This window comes from Salarias fasciatus, chromosome 12 (assembly GCF_902148845.1).
Source record: "Salarias fasciatus chromosome 12, fSalaFa1.1, whole genome shotgun sequence".
Classification (NCBI taxonomy): Eukaryota; Metazoa; Chordata; class Actinopteri; order Blenniiformes; family Blenniidae; genus Salarias; species Salarias fasciatus.
In genome coordinates, this window is record NC_043756.1 from 31,418,461 (window position 1) to 31,433,705 (window position 15,245).

General features: G+C 54.3%; 1 protein-coding gene across 1 annotated transcript in view; it reads right to left on the reverse strand.

The window, feature by feature from the left end:
• Positions 1–15,245, reverse strand: part of LOC115397673 (uncharacterized) — a 43,031-nt gene that overhangs the window by 1,047 nt on the left and 26,739 nt on the right. Inside the window, 23 exon segments of the mRNA XM_030104103.1 lie at positions 110–284; positions 2,082–2,218; positions 2,289–2,560; positions 2,634–2,869; positions 3,306–3,424; positions 3,518–3,721; positions 3,905–4,090; positions 4,257–4,319; positions 4,390–4,539; positions 4,640–4,751; positions 4,822–5,043; positions 5,131–5,373; positions 5,765–5,840; positions 5,946–6,131; positions 6,240–8,403; positions 9,299–9,400; positions 9,487–9,612; positions 9,729–9,902; positions 9,996–10,055; positions 10,223–10,250; positions 12,437–12,589; positions 12,940–14,210; positions 15,110–15,211. Of these exon segments, the coding sequence (XP_029959963.1) occupies positions 110–284; positions 2,082–2,218; positions 2,289–2,560; positions 2,634–2,869; positions 3,306–3,424; positions 3,518–3,721; positions 3,905–4,090; positions 4,257–4,319; positions 4,390–4,539; positions 4,640–4,751; positions 4,822–5,043; positions 5,131–5,373; positions 5,765–5,840; positions 5,946–6,131; positions 6,240–8,403; positions 9,299–9,400; positions 9,487–9,612; positions 9,729–9,902; positions 9,996–10,055; positions 10,223–10,250; positions 12,437–12,589; positions 12,940–14,210; positions 15,110–15,211 (6,561 nt within the window).

The following is a 15,245-nucleotide window of genomic DNA, read 5'->3' on the forward strand; positions in this document are numbered from 1 at the left end:
GGATCTGACACCGGGTCTATCCGTCTATGCGGAGGCTTCTGATTGGCTGACATTGTCAGGAGGACCAACCAGACTCCAGCAGACGTTCTGTGTGGTTCTCGGCGGGTACCGTGGGTTCCGGCGTAGCTGCGGTTGAAGCCCTTGTTGTTGATGAGATCCACGGAGGCGGACTTGGTGCCGTGGAACAGCAGCCGCTCGTTGTTTGTGGTTCTGTTCTTCTGATCCATGTTCTTCTTCATCAGCTGGTAGCTCTGCCACAGCGTCTGGTTCTGGACCCGCTCGATCTGCAGCCACACGTCTGACCTTAGACCTTCAGCTTCAACTGAACATTCTTTATTTCGTTTTAAAAAAGTTTTGCATTTACAACGTTGTGAAAATTATGCCTGTTTCCATGGAAACGGCAGAAACTCTGAAAACGTTGTAGTTTTCCTGTTGGTCCACCAGGTGGTGCTGCTGTTTGTTTTGATAATGAAACCACAGAGAACGACACTCTGTAAAGATGGAGAACTCAGACGTTCATGTGGACGGACACCAAGTTGCATTGTTGTTACAGTGACTGTCAACTAAAACTACCGAGTCCAGGAGGATCTGGACCAGGACCAGGAACAGAAGCAGAGTTTTTATAGAAACAGCATTTTCAAAAAGTTGCATTTTGGCCCATCTCAGTGGAGAACTCCCACCTTGGGAGCCGTAGAACCCAAAACATGACGAAAGTTTCTGCTTTGACCTGGAGGTTTTGAGTAAACGATCCCCGAATGTGCAAAGGAGGCGTTCAAGTACGGTGCAGAGTTACACATCTGACCTTGTCTGTTTGGCGTTAGTGTTGTGGTGAGTCCAGGGCAGGATATTGACGTGGGAGTGTCGTGGTGTGTTCAGGGTCACGGTCACTGACGTGGGAGTGTCGTGGTGTGTTCAGGGTCACGGTCACTGACGTGGGAGTGTCGTGGTGTGTTCAGGGTCACGGTCACTGACGTGGGAGTGTCGTGGTGTGTTCAGGGTCACGGTCACTGACGTGGGAGTGTCGTGGTGTGTTCAGGGTCACGGTCACTGACGTGGGAGTGTTGTGGTGTGTTCAGGGTCACGGTCACTGATGTGGGAGTGTCGTGGTGTGTTCAGGGTCAGCGTCATTAATGTGGGAGTGTCGTGGTGTGTTCAGGGTCAGCGTCATTAATGTGGGAATGTCGTGGTGTGTTCAGGGTCAGGGTCATTGACGTGGTGCGTTCAGGGTCAGGGTCACTGACGTGGCAGTGTTGTGGTGTGTTAAGGGTCACTGTCACTGACATGAGAGTGTCGTGGTGTGTTCAGGGTCACAGTCACTCACGTGGGAGTGTTGTGGTGCGTTCAGGGTCACTGTCACTGACATGAGAGTGTCGTGGTGTGTTCAGGGTCAGGGTCACTGACGTGAGAGTGTCGTGGTGTGTTCAGGGTCAGGGTCACTGACGTGGCAGTGTCGTGGTGTGTTCAGGGTCACTGAAGAGGGAGTGTCGTGGTGCGTTCAGGGTCAGGGTTGTTTATGTGGGAGTGTCGTGGTGTGTTAAGGGTCACTGACGAGGGAGTGTCGTGGTGCGTTCAGGGTCACGGTCACTGACATGGGAGTGTCGTGGTGCGTTCAGGGTTACGGTCGCTGACTTGAGAGTGTCGTGGTGCGTTCAGGGTCACGGTCGCTGACGTGGGAGTGTCGTGGTGCGTTCAGGGTCACGGTCATTGACGTGGTGCGTTCAGGGTCAGAGTCATTGATGTGCGAGTGTCGTGGTGCGTTCAGGGTCACGGTCACTGACTTGGGAGTGTCGTGGTGCGTTCAGGGTCACGGTCGCTGACGTGGGAGTGTCGTGGTGGGTTCAGGTTCACGGTCATTGACGTGGTGCGTTCAGGGTCAGAGTCATTGATGTGCGAGTGTCGTGGTGCGTTCAGGGTCACGGTCACTGACTTGGGAGTGTCGTGGTGCGTTCAGGGTCATGGTCACTGACATGGGAGTGTCGTGGTGCGTTCATGGTCACGGTCGCTGACGTGGGAGTGTCGTGGTGCGTTCAGGGTCACGGTCGCTGACGTGGGAGTGTCGTGGTGCGTTCAGGGTCACGTACACTGATGATGTTGAGAGTGAGTCCCGTCTTCTTCACTCCCTGCTCCACCTCGGTGAACTCCCGAGACCCTGGAGTGACGGGAAACAGCTTCACCAGGTCGGTCTTCATGTCGTCCCAGTGCGACGGCAGCGCGTCCTCTGCAGACGACAGCATGGTGTCAGGGTATCGGCCGTCCGGACGGTCCAGGTGAGTCGAACCGTCGCTCACCTTTCAGCTGCTTTCTCAGCAGCTCCACCTCTTTCTGCTTGCTGGCTGACACAGCTTTCCTCAGGTGGGGGTCGGCGGTGAACTTGGCGCTCCCGATCTGGATCTTCACGGTCTGCTTGCCTTCCAGAGCCTCCTCCAGCCTCAGGTTGTCGAAGAGGTCCAGGTCCACCATGGTCCCGTCGTGGTCCTGGAACTGCCACTGGACCAGCTCGCTGGTCAGCAGGGCCTTGCTCTTCAGGTTCTCCGTCCTCTCCACCCGCCGGAGGATGCGACTGAAAGCGACACCACACTCAGCACTGGACCGGTCCCACGTGGACTTCTGGTCTCCTGGTCTCTGCCGCCCACCTGATGTCCGCCTCGGCGGTCAGCACGTCCCTGGTCAGACCCTCCAGGCGGATCCGGGAGTCCTGGTCCTCCCGGCCTCTCTCCAGGCGGATGCTGACCGTCAGTTCCCTCTGCAGGGCCGTCAGCTGGTCCAGCTCCGCCTGTGACAGGTGGCGGATGTACCGGTTCTGGATGGTCCTCTGCGCCTGCTCGGTCACGATCAGCGTCTCGATCTTCTGCTTTGCCAGACAGACAATCTGGAGAAACGGAGACGACGATTTCACTTTCTGAATCTTAGAAAAGCATTCAGACCACGAGGACAACACAGTCCGGCCCGGCGCCGATACCGCGGCATTCCGGTACTGGAGTATCGGTCTGAAGGAGTATTGGTGTGATGGAGTATCGGTCTGAAGGAGTATCGGTGTGATGGAGTATCGGTGTGAAGGAGTATTGTGTGATGGAGTATCGACGTCATAAAGTATTGACGAGATGGAGTATCAGAGTATCAATGTGATGGAGTATCAGAGAATTGGTGTGAAGGAGTATCAGTGTAATGGAGTATCAGTGTACTGGACTATTGTTGTTCTCAGACTGCTCCTCCTGAAGAATGTAATAGATTACTCGTTTTAGTTGTTAACTTCACAGCGTGGTTCCTCCATCGGGAGACCGGCGCTCCGGAGACCCGGAGCTCACCGTGGGACTGTCGGCACACAGCTGGAACTCCATGGGCTCAAACTCCTCCGTCTCCAGGACCAGGTCTCTGGCTCCGGGCTGCTCGTCCCCGGAGCCCTGGAAGAAGGACGTCAGCTTGTCTGCAGGGAGGAGACACGTGAGACGTCAAGTCGGAGGAAGACCTCCACCCCCACCCCCCCGCCCCGGAGCTGAAGGCCACGCCCATCCGACACCTTTGATCTGGCTGCAGACGCCCTTTGGCCCCGCCTCCTCGCCCTGCCTCCTCTTCATGCTCTGGTGGAACTCGGCCAGCATGGCCGCCTGGAAGATCAGGATCTGGACGCTGCGGACGGACTGCGGCTGCTTCTTCCTCACGAAGTCCACCACCGCGCCCACCATGGCGTCCGCCACCGCCGAGGGGGCCACGCCCCCCAGACCTGCAGGTGACGAAGACCACGATGAAGCTCAGAGACCTGGTGAGGTCAGACCGAGGGTCGGCGCTGCAGACTGTCTGACAACTTCCTCATTTCCCACATGTCCCCATTTTCACTTCTTGAGCTGGTCAGCTGGACCCACAGAGCCCCCCCCCCCCCCCCCGTCCCTGCAGGGCTTCAGCCGACCTGTTCCCAGCGCCGGGAAGGACACCGACTGGAACTTGTGTTCCTCGCAGAACCTCAGCACAGAGAAGACGACGTCCCTGATGCCCTGCGGGTCATTCTGGCCGATGACGTGGACGATTTTCCTGCTGGGGAGCTTCCCGGCCGACGTCAGGATCATTGTATTCGGCTGATAATTCGTAGAGTTCACTGCAGAGAGAAAAATGCCGCCTTGTCACGTGAAACGTCTTGTGGGCGGAGCTTCACAGACAGAACGACCCTGACGAGCCGCGAGTCTCTGCTTCCAAACATCCAAAAGAACCAAAACAAAAACGGTGCAGCTGCCGGACAAACGTCCCGCTCCAGACGTCCATACCGATGAGAGCACACTCCGCCTCCACCGCCGGCCCCGCCCCCTCCAGGATGGCCCTGGACACGCCTGAGGAACACGGAGGAACGTCAGAGGAACGTCTCTGGGACTGTGGGCGGCCCCGCCGACGTCCTCTCACCTGTCTTCAGGGTAAAGCTGGGATTGGACGAGTTGACGATGACATCACTGGTTACCTTGGTGATGTCGCCCGACGACACCTGGAGGGTGAGCTGCTGGAGCGTTATCCGATACACCCCGAGGGAGGGGGAGGAGACCTGCCGGACGGGGGCTGTCACACACACACACACACACGCACACACACACACACATTACGCACACACACCAACAGGCAGATCTGACTTGATGGACCAATCGGAGCGCCTGCTGACCTGCGGCCTGCTGTGATTGGCTGACAGCGGCCTGGCTCTGCAGGGAGCCTGCTGTCACCTCCTGCTGGAGGCTGCTGGTCGCTGCAGTGTGGCTGAACTCCTTGGTGAAGCTCTGGGAAGCAGAGAGCGTGTGTTTGTTTGTTTGTTTGTTTGTTTGTTTGCCTGCTTGGGCCCGGACTCACGTCTACGGTCAGGCCGTCGCTGGGGTGGACGACCACGAAGACGGTCGTCAGGTGGCGCGGTGGCCGGCGGCGGCTGTGCAGGTGGATCTGCTGCAGCAGGACGCGGGACACCAGGCTCCGGGGGAACCCCAGGTTCCCCGCGCCGAGCGCCGGGAAGGACAGCGAGGACATGCCGAGCTTCTCCGCCTCCTCCAGACACCGTCTGATGATGGAGATCAGGGTCTGCAAGGGGGGGGCGGGTGGGGGGGGGGGCATTACCACCAGACTGAGAACTCTCTGCTCCAGTGGAAAGTGGGCGGGGCCTCTCACCTCCTCCTCATGACCTCCGTTCCTCCAGAAAGGACACACGGCGTGGAACACTTTGCGACAGGCGAGCTTGAATCCGTCCGTGACGACCACCTCGCCGTCCGGCAGCCTGGAGGTTCTGGAGGTTCCGGCTTGGTCCAGGATGGCGGCCTGCAGACCGGAACCGGCCGCTTCCAGGAGGGCTTTAGACACGGCGCCTTGGTCCAGATTCATGTTCTCCGAGATGGTGTTGACGATGACGTCCGTCTGCGGAACAAGACGGCTCAGTGACGGAACAGCTGCACATCTGGAGAACATCTGTGAACCCCTCTGTTCTCCTCCTCACATCTGGAGAACATCTGTGAACCCCTCTGTTCTCCTCCTCACATCTGGAGAACATCTGTGAACTCCTCTGTTCTCCTCCTCACATCTGGAGAACATCTGTGAACTCCTCTGTTCTCCTCCTCACATCTAGAGAACATCTGTGAACCCCTCTGTTCTCCTCCTCACATCTGGAGAACATCTGTGAACTCCTCTGTTCTCCTCCTCACATCTGGAGAACATCTGTGAACTCCTCTGTTCTCCTCCTCACATCTGGAGAACATCTGTGAACAGCTCTCGGTTCACATTCCCTCTGTGTCACTACAACGGTTCTCACCTTCTGATCCTGGATGTTCCCTCTGAGGAGAACGATCTTGAGCCCCTCGGCGGTGGTCTGCTCCATCGTCCATGGCCTGCAGCCAATCAGAGGACAGAACCAGTGAGCATGTGCAAACTTCATTCCCCTGACGGCTACCAGGCTTCAAACAGGTCAAACCAAACGGAGGAGGAACCCTTACTCAGCAGAACCTCTAGAACCTCCAGACCCTCCAAACCCTGCAGACCATTTGGATCCTCTGGACCCCCTGGCACTACGGCCTCCCCTGGAACCCGGGGAATGGTGCGGAGATGCAGCTCGTCTTCCTCCTTGCTCGTTGGACCAATGAGCTCGTTGCGATTGACTCTTGCCCCGCCCCCCTCGGTATCTGTTGGACCATCAGTCAGACGTTGGCGTTTGAGGTCATCTTTTCCAGGATTCGGGCAGCTCAAAGCAAGCCCAGCGTGGGGGAGTGCTGCGAATGTTTTGGACTCACCCTGAAGCTCCGGCGTCGGCGAGGCCGGCGGGGACCCTTATGGTCGGTTCCAGGTCGCTGAACTCTTCGTTGACGGCCGAGGCCAGGACCGTGACGGTGTTGGTGTTGTTGTCCAGCAGATTAATCTCTGTTAAAGACCGCGGGCCGCCCGGCTGGTCGCAGTACTCCCGCACCGCCTGTGCGATGGTTTTGGCACAGAGGTCAGTGGGGAATCCAAAAACACCCGAGCTGATGGCCGGCAGCGCCACAGAGGAGCAGCTCGCCATGTCGGCCTGCTTCAGGCTCTCTTTCACCGCGGCCTTCAGCAGTGACACCGACCTCTTCCTGTCAAAGTCAGAGTACCGCGGTCCAACCGCATGCACCACAAACCTGCAGGGCAGGTTGAATGAAGGCGTCACGACGGCGTCCCCCGGCCGCAGAGGTCCATTTATATCGATCAGGTCATTGCTAGCTTTCTGCAGCTGCGGTCCGGCGGCGCTGAGGAGTGCCAGCGCCACGCCGCTGATGTGCTTCAGCTCCTCGTTCACGGCGTTGACCACAGCGTCGCCCGCGAAGCTGCAGATGTCCGCCTTGCTCACAGAAACCACGGCTCCGCTGGCAGTCTGCACTTTGCAGTAATAATCAGCGTTCCCGTCGTCACGGTCATCTTCCTCCTCTTCGTCCAGAAGCTCCGGACCGAGCACCATCATGCAGCTGAGGTCCGTCATTATCGTGGACAGAAGCAAGCCTCCGGTGGACTGGAAGTACTTCTTTGCGCCGGGTTTGTGGATGATCAGAGTGTCAGTGGCGAGGCCGCCGGTCAGCCGCTTGAAGCAGGATTTGGCTTCCTGGACGTGAAGACGAGCACCGGCTAGGACGATCCTCGGCCTCACTGGGTCGAAGCTAACTGACACCTCGTTGTCTTTCCCGATGCTCGTCCAGTCCTGAGTTTTCTTCTTGTGGATGAATTCCATGACAGCTCGAGACTTAACTCGAACAGTTTCTTTAACTTGGGAGTAATTTGTGAGAAACTTCTTCAGATTCAGGCTGGCTTCCTCCACGGGCGTCTGGAACCCGGACACCGCCACTCTGTCCCTGGTCTGAATCAGCAGAGTCTTCTTCTTGGTGGAGTTGTAGGTGTCCAGCAGCTGCCTGATCAGGTCCGCCCAACCCTGAAGTTTCACCACCCTGCGGTCCTCCACGGCGAGCGACTGCGCAGACAGAAGTGCCATCATCCTGGTTTCTGCCTGGGCCAGGGTCTGCGGGGAGCCCCCCAGCAGCAGGACGCCCCCGCTGTCCACAGTGACGACGGCGCTGATGCCCTGAGAAGTAAACAGGTCACGAGACAAGTCGGCTTGGTCCACGCTTCCGAGGAAGTCCAGGAGACTCGGGTCTAGGACCAGCTGTTTTGTCCCCATGTTGGCCTTCTTCTCGTGGATCCAGGATGTGGTCTTGTAAACCTCAGCAGGGAGGCCGGTGACGGTTAACGTCTGAGAACCCTCGCTGTAGGAGAACTTCATCTCCGGGGAGATGTCCTGGATGGTTTTCAGCAGCCCGTCCTGCTTCAGGATGTAGAACCAGGGCGGAGGCAGCGTCATGGCTTCGGAGATGCTGTTGGTCTGGCGGTCGATGAGGCTCATGGCTTTATGGGTAATCCTCTCCACAGAAGGCCTGATCTTCTTTATGTCTTCCAAACGGCCCACGACGACCAAAACCTGCTTGGAGGCGTCGAACACCGGGATGGCGTCTTCCTTCAGGACGGACCGGACGTCTGGCTCCACGCTTTTCCACGCAGACGGGGTGGCTGCACATTCAAAGGCAACAAACTGAGACATGAGCCGGCGGAACGCGTCCCGAGACGAGCTCATCCAGCCGTCCACCTGAGCTTCTGTCAGATTCTTCTGCCTCAAGAAGCTCGGCGCCGGGCTGAGTTTAACTTCGGGCTTCTCCAAGTCAACGCAGCAGAAGTGCGGCTGCATCTGATCGTCCAGGGTTGTGGCGAGTTTCTTCATCAGAAGGAACTCCCAGATGACGGGGTGGACGGGCTCCACGAAGGCTTCCGGCATCTTCCACACCGGCCGCTCGGAGCCGTACAGCGCGGTTCTCAGGGACTTGTAGTACGGATATACTTTGACCGGAAAGGACTTCATCACCAGGTCCCGTTTCTCACAGACGCTTTTCACAACTGCAGCAAGAAAGAGGACAGTGGGTGGGTTTGAATGAAAGTTAATTCCACTTTGAAATGACCGTGTAAACACCTGAGTCTTTATTAAAGTAATTCCAAAAAAAGGGCCTGGTTCATTCTTATTCTAAAGTGGAACTAAATTTAAATTCGACATGTAAACCTTCTATTCATGGTATTCATGCTCGTTCCTGGAGCATGGCGCCTCAGAAGAATCGGATGAGATCAGAAGAGGTGAGAGATGTGAGTCTAACAATGTGGACCTTTGTGACGCACAGCATCAAAGAAAGAAAGGAAACAAAAAACTGAACAGGTTATTTACTTCCGCTGGCTGTCCAATCAGAACTGCTCCCAAACCCCGGAGCTAACGTGGAATTAATCCCTTGTGTTCTCCATAAAAACATGAAGAATACTTTAATTCTGAATGAACGAATTGAATTAGAAACTCCATGTAACCGTGGCCAGTGAGACAGGACAGCTCGTCTTCAGCCTCGGCCTCGTTTACACGACAACGTCTCAAGTGAAAAGATGTCATTCTGGCATTCAACGTTTAGAAAACGATGTCCGTTTCCATAGAAACAGCAGAAACAATGAAACCAGTGTAGCTGAGCACGCCAGGCCATGTGATGGAACTGGAAGTGGCGTCTTCAGTGGTCCGTGTGAACGGATCCCAAAGCAATAAGAACGTTTTCTGTGGAGAGCATGAGAACGAGGCCTGAAGCAGGTCTGAACAGGATGCTAGCTTCAATGCTAACGCCTTTAGCCTCAGCAGTGCAGGAGGAGGTCTTTAAAGACAGGTGTCATTTTCTCACAGCGGATTAAAGAGCCGCGGTGCGACACTCCACAGTCGAGAGAAGCAACGTTACGACGAGGAGCAGTGAGGGTGACAGGAAATCACCTCGGGGGTTGGGGAAAGTGACGACGGCGGCCTGGTCCTCCGGGATCATGGTGATTTCTTCTGGCAGGGCCCAGTTCTTCTCAAAATACAGCTCCAGCAAGTCTGGAAACAACAGGACGGAAGAAGGTGAGGGCATCAGCGTCGCTCCAGCTGCCAGCGGTCTTAATGTTACGGCTGATCGTCTGTACCCGCGATGGCGGTCGGAGGAAGACCCTCCACTCGCACGCTGGTCGGCGTCTCCAGAGCCCGAACGCTCAGTCCGTGTTTCTGCAGCTTGGCGCTGGTGGGACTCGAACTCAGGAACCTCTCCGCATCTGCAAAACACCGCCGTTCAGCACGCCCGCCGCCGGGACGTCCTGCCGCTGGGACGTCCCGCCCAGTCCCCTGGGCGGGACGTCCCGGCGACGGGACGGGGACCCGCCGTCCTTACCTGCGGCGCTGTCGAAGGTCACCACGGCTCTGCCCGACTCCCAGATCCTCTCCAGACGGAACCGGTCCTCGTCCGAGCCGGAGACGCTCTCCACCAGCGCAGACAGCAGGTCGGGGGACATGTCCTCAGGGACGTTCTCCAGCAGCACCACGCAGCTCTGATGGTTCTCCGAGTCTGAGAGTGACACCAGAACCACCTTTAACACGAACCACAGCGGGTCCAAGAACCAGTTTCTTCTGTTCGGAGGATGAAGAGCCGAAGACAAACCTTCACCGTTCGACGGCGCCTCGTCTTCACCGTCTGGACTCTTCGGTTCTGCAGACGAATCTGAGGAGAACCGCAAGAAGAGACGTCACACAGCTCGCTACGTCCTCCAGTCCTCTCCTGGCTAAAGAACAAGACAGCGTTCTGCTTGGCGAGGCGCCCTCCATGTTTGAGACACGGAGTTTTGGTTCTCATGACTTGATAAACTGTATAAAAGAATCTGGATTTACCTGGCTCGGCGCCGCCGCTCGTCCCGCTCTGAGGGGACAAAAAGACAATATAGTCACATCAAATGAAAGAGTGAAGGCAGAGACGCTCTGGAGAGACGCTCTTGTTTGTTTGGCTGTTTGTCTACGACCACGAAGATGGTCCTCAGGTGCCGTGGCGGCCGGCGGCGGCTGTGCAGGTGGATCTGCTGCAGCAGGACGCGGGACACCAGGCTCCAGGGGAACCCCAGGTTCCCCGTGCCGAGCGCCAGGAAGGACAGCGAGGACATGCCGACCTTCTCCACCTCCTCCAGACACCGTCTGATGATGGAGATCAGGGTCTGCCGGGGGGGGGGTGCATTACCACCAGACTGACAACTCTCTGCTCCAGTGGAAAGTGGGCGGAGCCTCTCACCTCCTCCTCATGACCTCTGTTCCTCCAGAAAGGACACACGGTGTGGAACACTTTGCGGCAGGCGAGCTTGAATCCGTCCGTGACGACCACCTCGCAGCGAGGTGGTTTAATGCACGGGCTTACCTGGGCTTCAGCCCAGGGGCCTACCAATTCAGGGGCCTATCAATAAGCTGGAGAAGTTGCGTTGTTTTGTTACTTGTCAAGTTTTCTGTCAATCATTTTATACTTCACGTTTGTGGCGCTGATTGATCCAAATTAACCCTTCGCTAGACCCGCCCCGCCTCCCTGTTTACTGACTGTTTCTACATCTATCAAGCTTCACCCCTGGAGTGACAGGTGGAAAATGACGGGGAAAAAGAAATTTGAGAGCGGTGCTCACAAGCGAAAGGCGGTTCGCGAGAAAGAATCACGACAAAAAGAACTACTGAAGAGCATCCCAAAGCTCACAGGATTCTTTGTGACTAATTTGTGACGAGAACGTAAATTTAATAAGTAATGACAACAAAAACTAAAAAAAAATCTCTGGACATTATGAACTGACGAGTAAAAATGTGACGACGCTGGCTGCCGGACAAGCTGGGTTTAACCATCCTCACGACGGGCTCACTGGCTCCGGTCCGTCTCCAGTACAGAGACGCAGCACTGCAGCACTGTCACTCAGTGCCGTTTTGTTGTTGTGCTGCTCTTCTTCTTCTTCTTCTTCTGTGATGTTTTACGGCAGCTTGCATCCCATTGGTTGCATTACCGCCACCTGCTGGTCATTATGATTGGAGCTTTTTTCTCAGAGGTTATCGAAAAAATTTAAAGTTCATGTATTTAAATTTTTTCAAACAAGACTTAGATATTCATATTTATGATACAAGAGTTATATGATACATTCTAAATTTAAATATCTAAACATAATAAACATATGCTTACAATGGAGTTTTTACAACCGTGGCAAATATCCTTTTGCACTTCTGCTATTTTGTGGTTTTATGTTGTGTTGTTTTTATATGTATGTTGATGTAGCACTTTGCCCAAGAAAAATTTCCCACTGGGACAATAAAGTTATCTATCTATCTATCCATCCATACTACAGTACAACAAAACTGTCAAATTTCATCAAGAATAAAAATCAAGACTAAAACTAAAACTAATTTCCACAGACAAAATTTTAACTAAAGCGAAACAAAACTAAAAAACTAAAATGTGACTTTAACTAAATCAAGTCTTTGGTGAGGGACTAAGACTGACTAAGATGAAAAATTCATGTCAAAATGAACACTGGTCCATTGAGCATGACATTCTTCGTGATTTGGATTTCAAGGACATAATCAGAGGATTCTCTGCAAAGAAGACCAGACGAAAGCACTTCTAACAGGACAGTGGTCTGCTTATTGCTGCCTCTGCAGGGTTTCAGTTGTTGTGGACGCTGCTAATTGTTTGAATTAGAATGACTGAATGTTTAGACATCAGTCTGTTGTCACTATCCATGGTGCTGAGTGTGTATGCAGATGTATGTGTGGGTGTGTGTCTGTGGTGTGTATATAAGCCAGAAAAAGCTAATTTTATTCTGATAGTGTTGATTTTCAAACTTTCACCCGTGTTGGTTTTAAATAATCAACATAAGTTCTTATTTATTGTTGTTATACAAAGTGCCTTTTGTGTTCATAAGTTAATCAATAAAAGTATGCTGGTGTTTTCTGGCTAAAGAAGGAAAACTCACACCTGTATGTCGTGAAAGAAACTAATGCATTTTGTGATGTCAATTGGAACAATGGAGTAGGGCCTACAAAACCTCTCAGCCCCAGGGCCTACTATTAGGTTAAGGCGGCCCTGACCTCGCCGTCCGGCAGCCTGGAGGTTCTGGAGGTTCCGGCTTGGTCCAGGATGGCGGCCTGCAGACCGGAACCGGCCGCTCCCAGGAGGGCTTTAGACACGGCGCCCTGGTCCAGATTCATGTTCTCCGAGATGGTGTTGATGATGACGTCCATCTGCAGAACAAGACGGCTCAGTGACGGAACAGCTGCACATCTGGAGAACATCTGTGAACCCCTCTGTTCTCCTCCTCACATCTGGAGAACATCTGTGAACCCCTCTGTTCTCCTCCTCACATCTGGAGAACATCTGTGAACCCCTCTGTTCTCCTCCTCACATCTGGAGAACATCTGTGAACCCCTCTGTTCTCCTCCTCACATCTGGAGAACATCTGTGAACTCCTCTGTTCTCCTCCTCACATCTGGAGAACATCTGTAAACCCCTCTGTTCTCCTCCTCACATCTGGAGAACATCTGTGAACAGCTCTCGGTTCACATTCCCTCTGTGTCACTACAACGGTTCTCACCTTCTGATCCTGGATGGTCCCTCTGAGGAGAATGATTTTGAGCCCCTCGGCGGTGGTCTGCTCCATCGTCCCTTGGGAGATGTCCTGGATGGTTTTCTGGGAGTAATTTGTGAGAAACTTCTTCAGATTCAGGCTCGCTTCCTCCACGGGCATCCGGAACCCGGACACCGCCACTCTGTCCCTGGTCTGAATCAGCAGAGTCTTCTTCTTGGTGGAGTTGTAGGTGTCCAGCAGCTGCCTGATCAGGTCCGCCCAACCCTGAAGTTTCACCACCCTGCGGTCCTCCACGGCGAGCGACTGCGCAGACAGAAGTGCCATCATCCTGGTTTCTGCCTGGGCCAGGGTCTGCGGGGAGCCCCCCAGCAGCAGGACGCCCCCGCTGTCCACAGTGAAGACGGCGCTGATGCCCTGAGAAGTAAACAGGTCACGAGACAAGTCGGCTTGGTCCACGCTTCCGAGGAAGTCCAGGAGACTCGGGTCTAGGACCAGCTGTTTTGTCCCCATGTTGGCCTTCTTCTCGTGGATCCAGGATGTGGTCTTGTAAACCTCAGCAGGGAGGCCGGTGACGGTTAACGTCTGAGAACCCTCGCTGTAGGAGAACTTCATCTCCGGGGAGATGTCCTGGATGGTTTTCAGCAGCCCGTCCTGCTTCAGGATGTAGAACCAGGGCGGAGGCAGCGTCATGGCTTCGGAGATGCTGTTGGTCTGGCGGTCGATGAGGCTCATGGCTTTATGGGTAATCCTCTCCACAGAAGGCCTGATCTTCTTTATGTCTTCCAAACGACCCGCGACGACCAAAACCTGCTTGGAGGCGTCGAACACCGGGATGGCGTCTTCCTTCAGGACGGACCGGACGTCTGGCTCCACGCTTTTCCACGCAGACGGGGTGGCTGCACATTCAAAGGCAACAAACTGAGACATGAGCCGGCGGAACGCGTCCCGAGACGAGCTCATCCAGCCGTCCACCTGAGCTTCTGTCAGATTCTTCTGCCTCAAGAAGCTCGGCGCCGGGCTGAGTTTAACTTCGGGCTTCTCCAAGTCAACGCAGCAGAAGTGCGGCTGCATCTGATCGTCCAGGGTCTTGGCGAGTTTCTTCATCAGAAGGAACTCCCAGATGACGGGGTGGACGGGCTCCACGAAGGCTTCCGGCATCTTCCACACCGGCCGCTCGGAGCCGTACAGCGCGGTTCTCAGGGACTTGTAGTACGGATATACTTTGACTGGAAAGGACTTCATCACCAGGTCCCGTTTCTCACAGAGGCTTTTCACAACTGCAGCAACAAAGAGGACAGTGGGTGGGTTTGAATGAAAGTTAATTCCACTTTGAAATGACCGTGTAAACACCTGAGTCTTTATTAAAAGTAATTCCAAAAAAAGGGCCTGGTTCATTCTTATTCTAAAGTGGAACTAAATTTTAATTCGACATGTAAACCTTCTATTCATGGTATTCATGCTCGTTCCTGGAGCATGGCGCCTCAGAAGAATCGGATGAGATCAGAAAAGCAGAGAGATGTGAGCCTAACAATGTGGACCTTTGTGACGCACAGCATCAAAGAAAGAAAGGAAACAAAAAACTGAACAGGTTATTTACTTCCGCTGGCTGTCCAATTAGAACTGCTCCCAAACCCCGGAGCTAACGTGGAATTAATCCCTTGTGTTCTCCATAAAAACATGAAGAATACTTTAATTCTGAATGAACGAATTGAATTAGAAACTCCATGTAACCGTGGCCAGTGAGACAGGACAGCTCGTCCTCAGCCTCGGCCTCGTTTACACGACAACGTCTCAAGTGAAAAGACGTCATTCTGGCATTCAACGTTTAGAAAACGATGTCCGTTTCCATAGAAACAGCAGAAACAATGAAACCAGTGTAGCTGAGCACGCCAGGCCATGTGATGGAACTGGAAGTGGCGTCTTCAGTGGTCCATGTGAATGGATCCCAAAGCAATAAGAACGTTTTCTGTGGAGAGCATGAGAACGAGGCCTGAAGCAGGTCTGAACAGGATGCTAGCTTCAATGCTAACGCCTTTAGCCTCAGCAGCGCAGGAGGAGGAGGTCTTTAAAGACAGGTGTCATTTTCTCACAGCGGATTAAAGCGCCGCGGTGCGACACTCCACAGTCGAGAGAAGCAACGTTACGACGAGGAGCAGTGAGCGTGACAGGAAATCACCTCGGGGGTCGGGGAAAGTGACGACGGCGGCCTGGTCCTCCGGGATCATGGTGATTTCTTCTGGCAGGGCCCAGTTCTTCTCAAAATACAGCTCCAGCAAGTCTGGAAACAACAGGACGGAAGAAGGTGAGGGCAT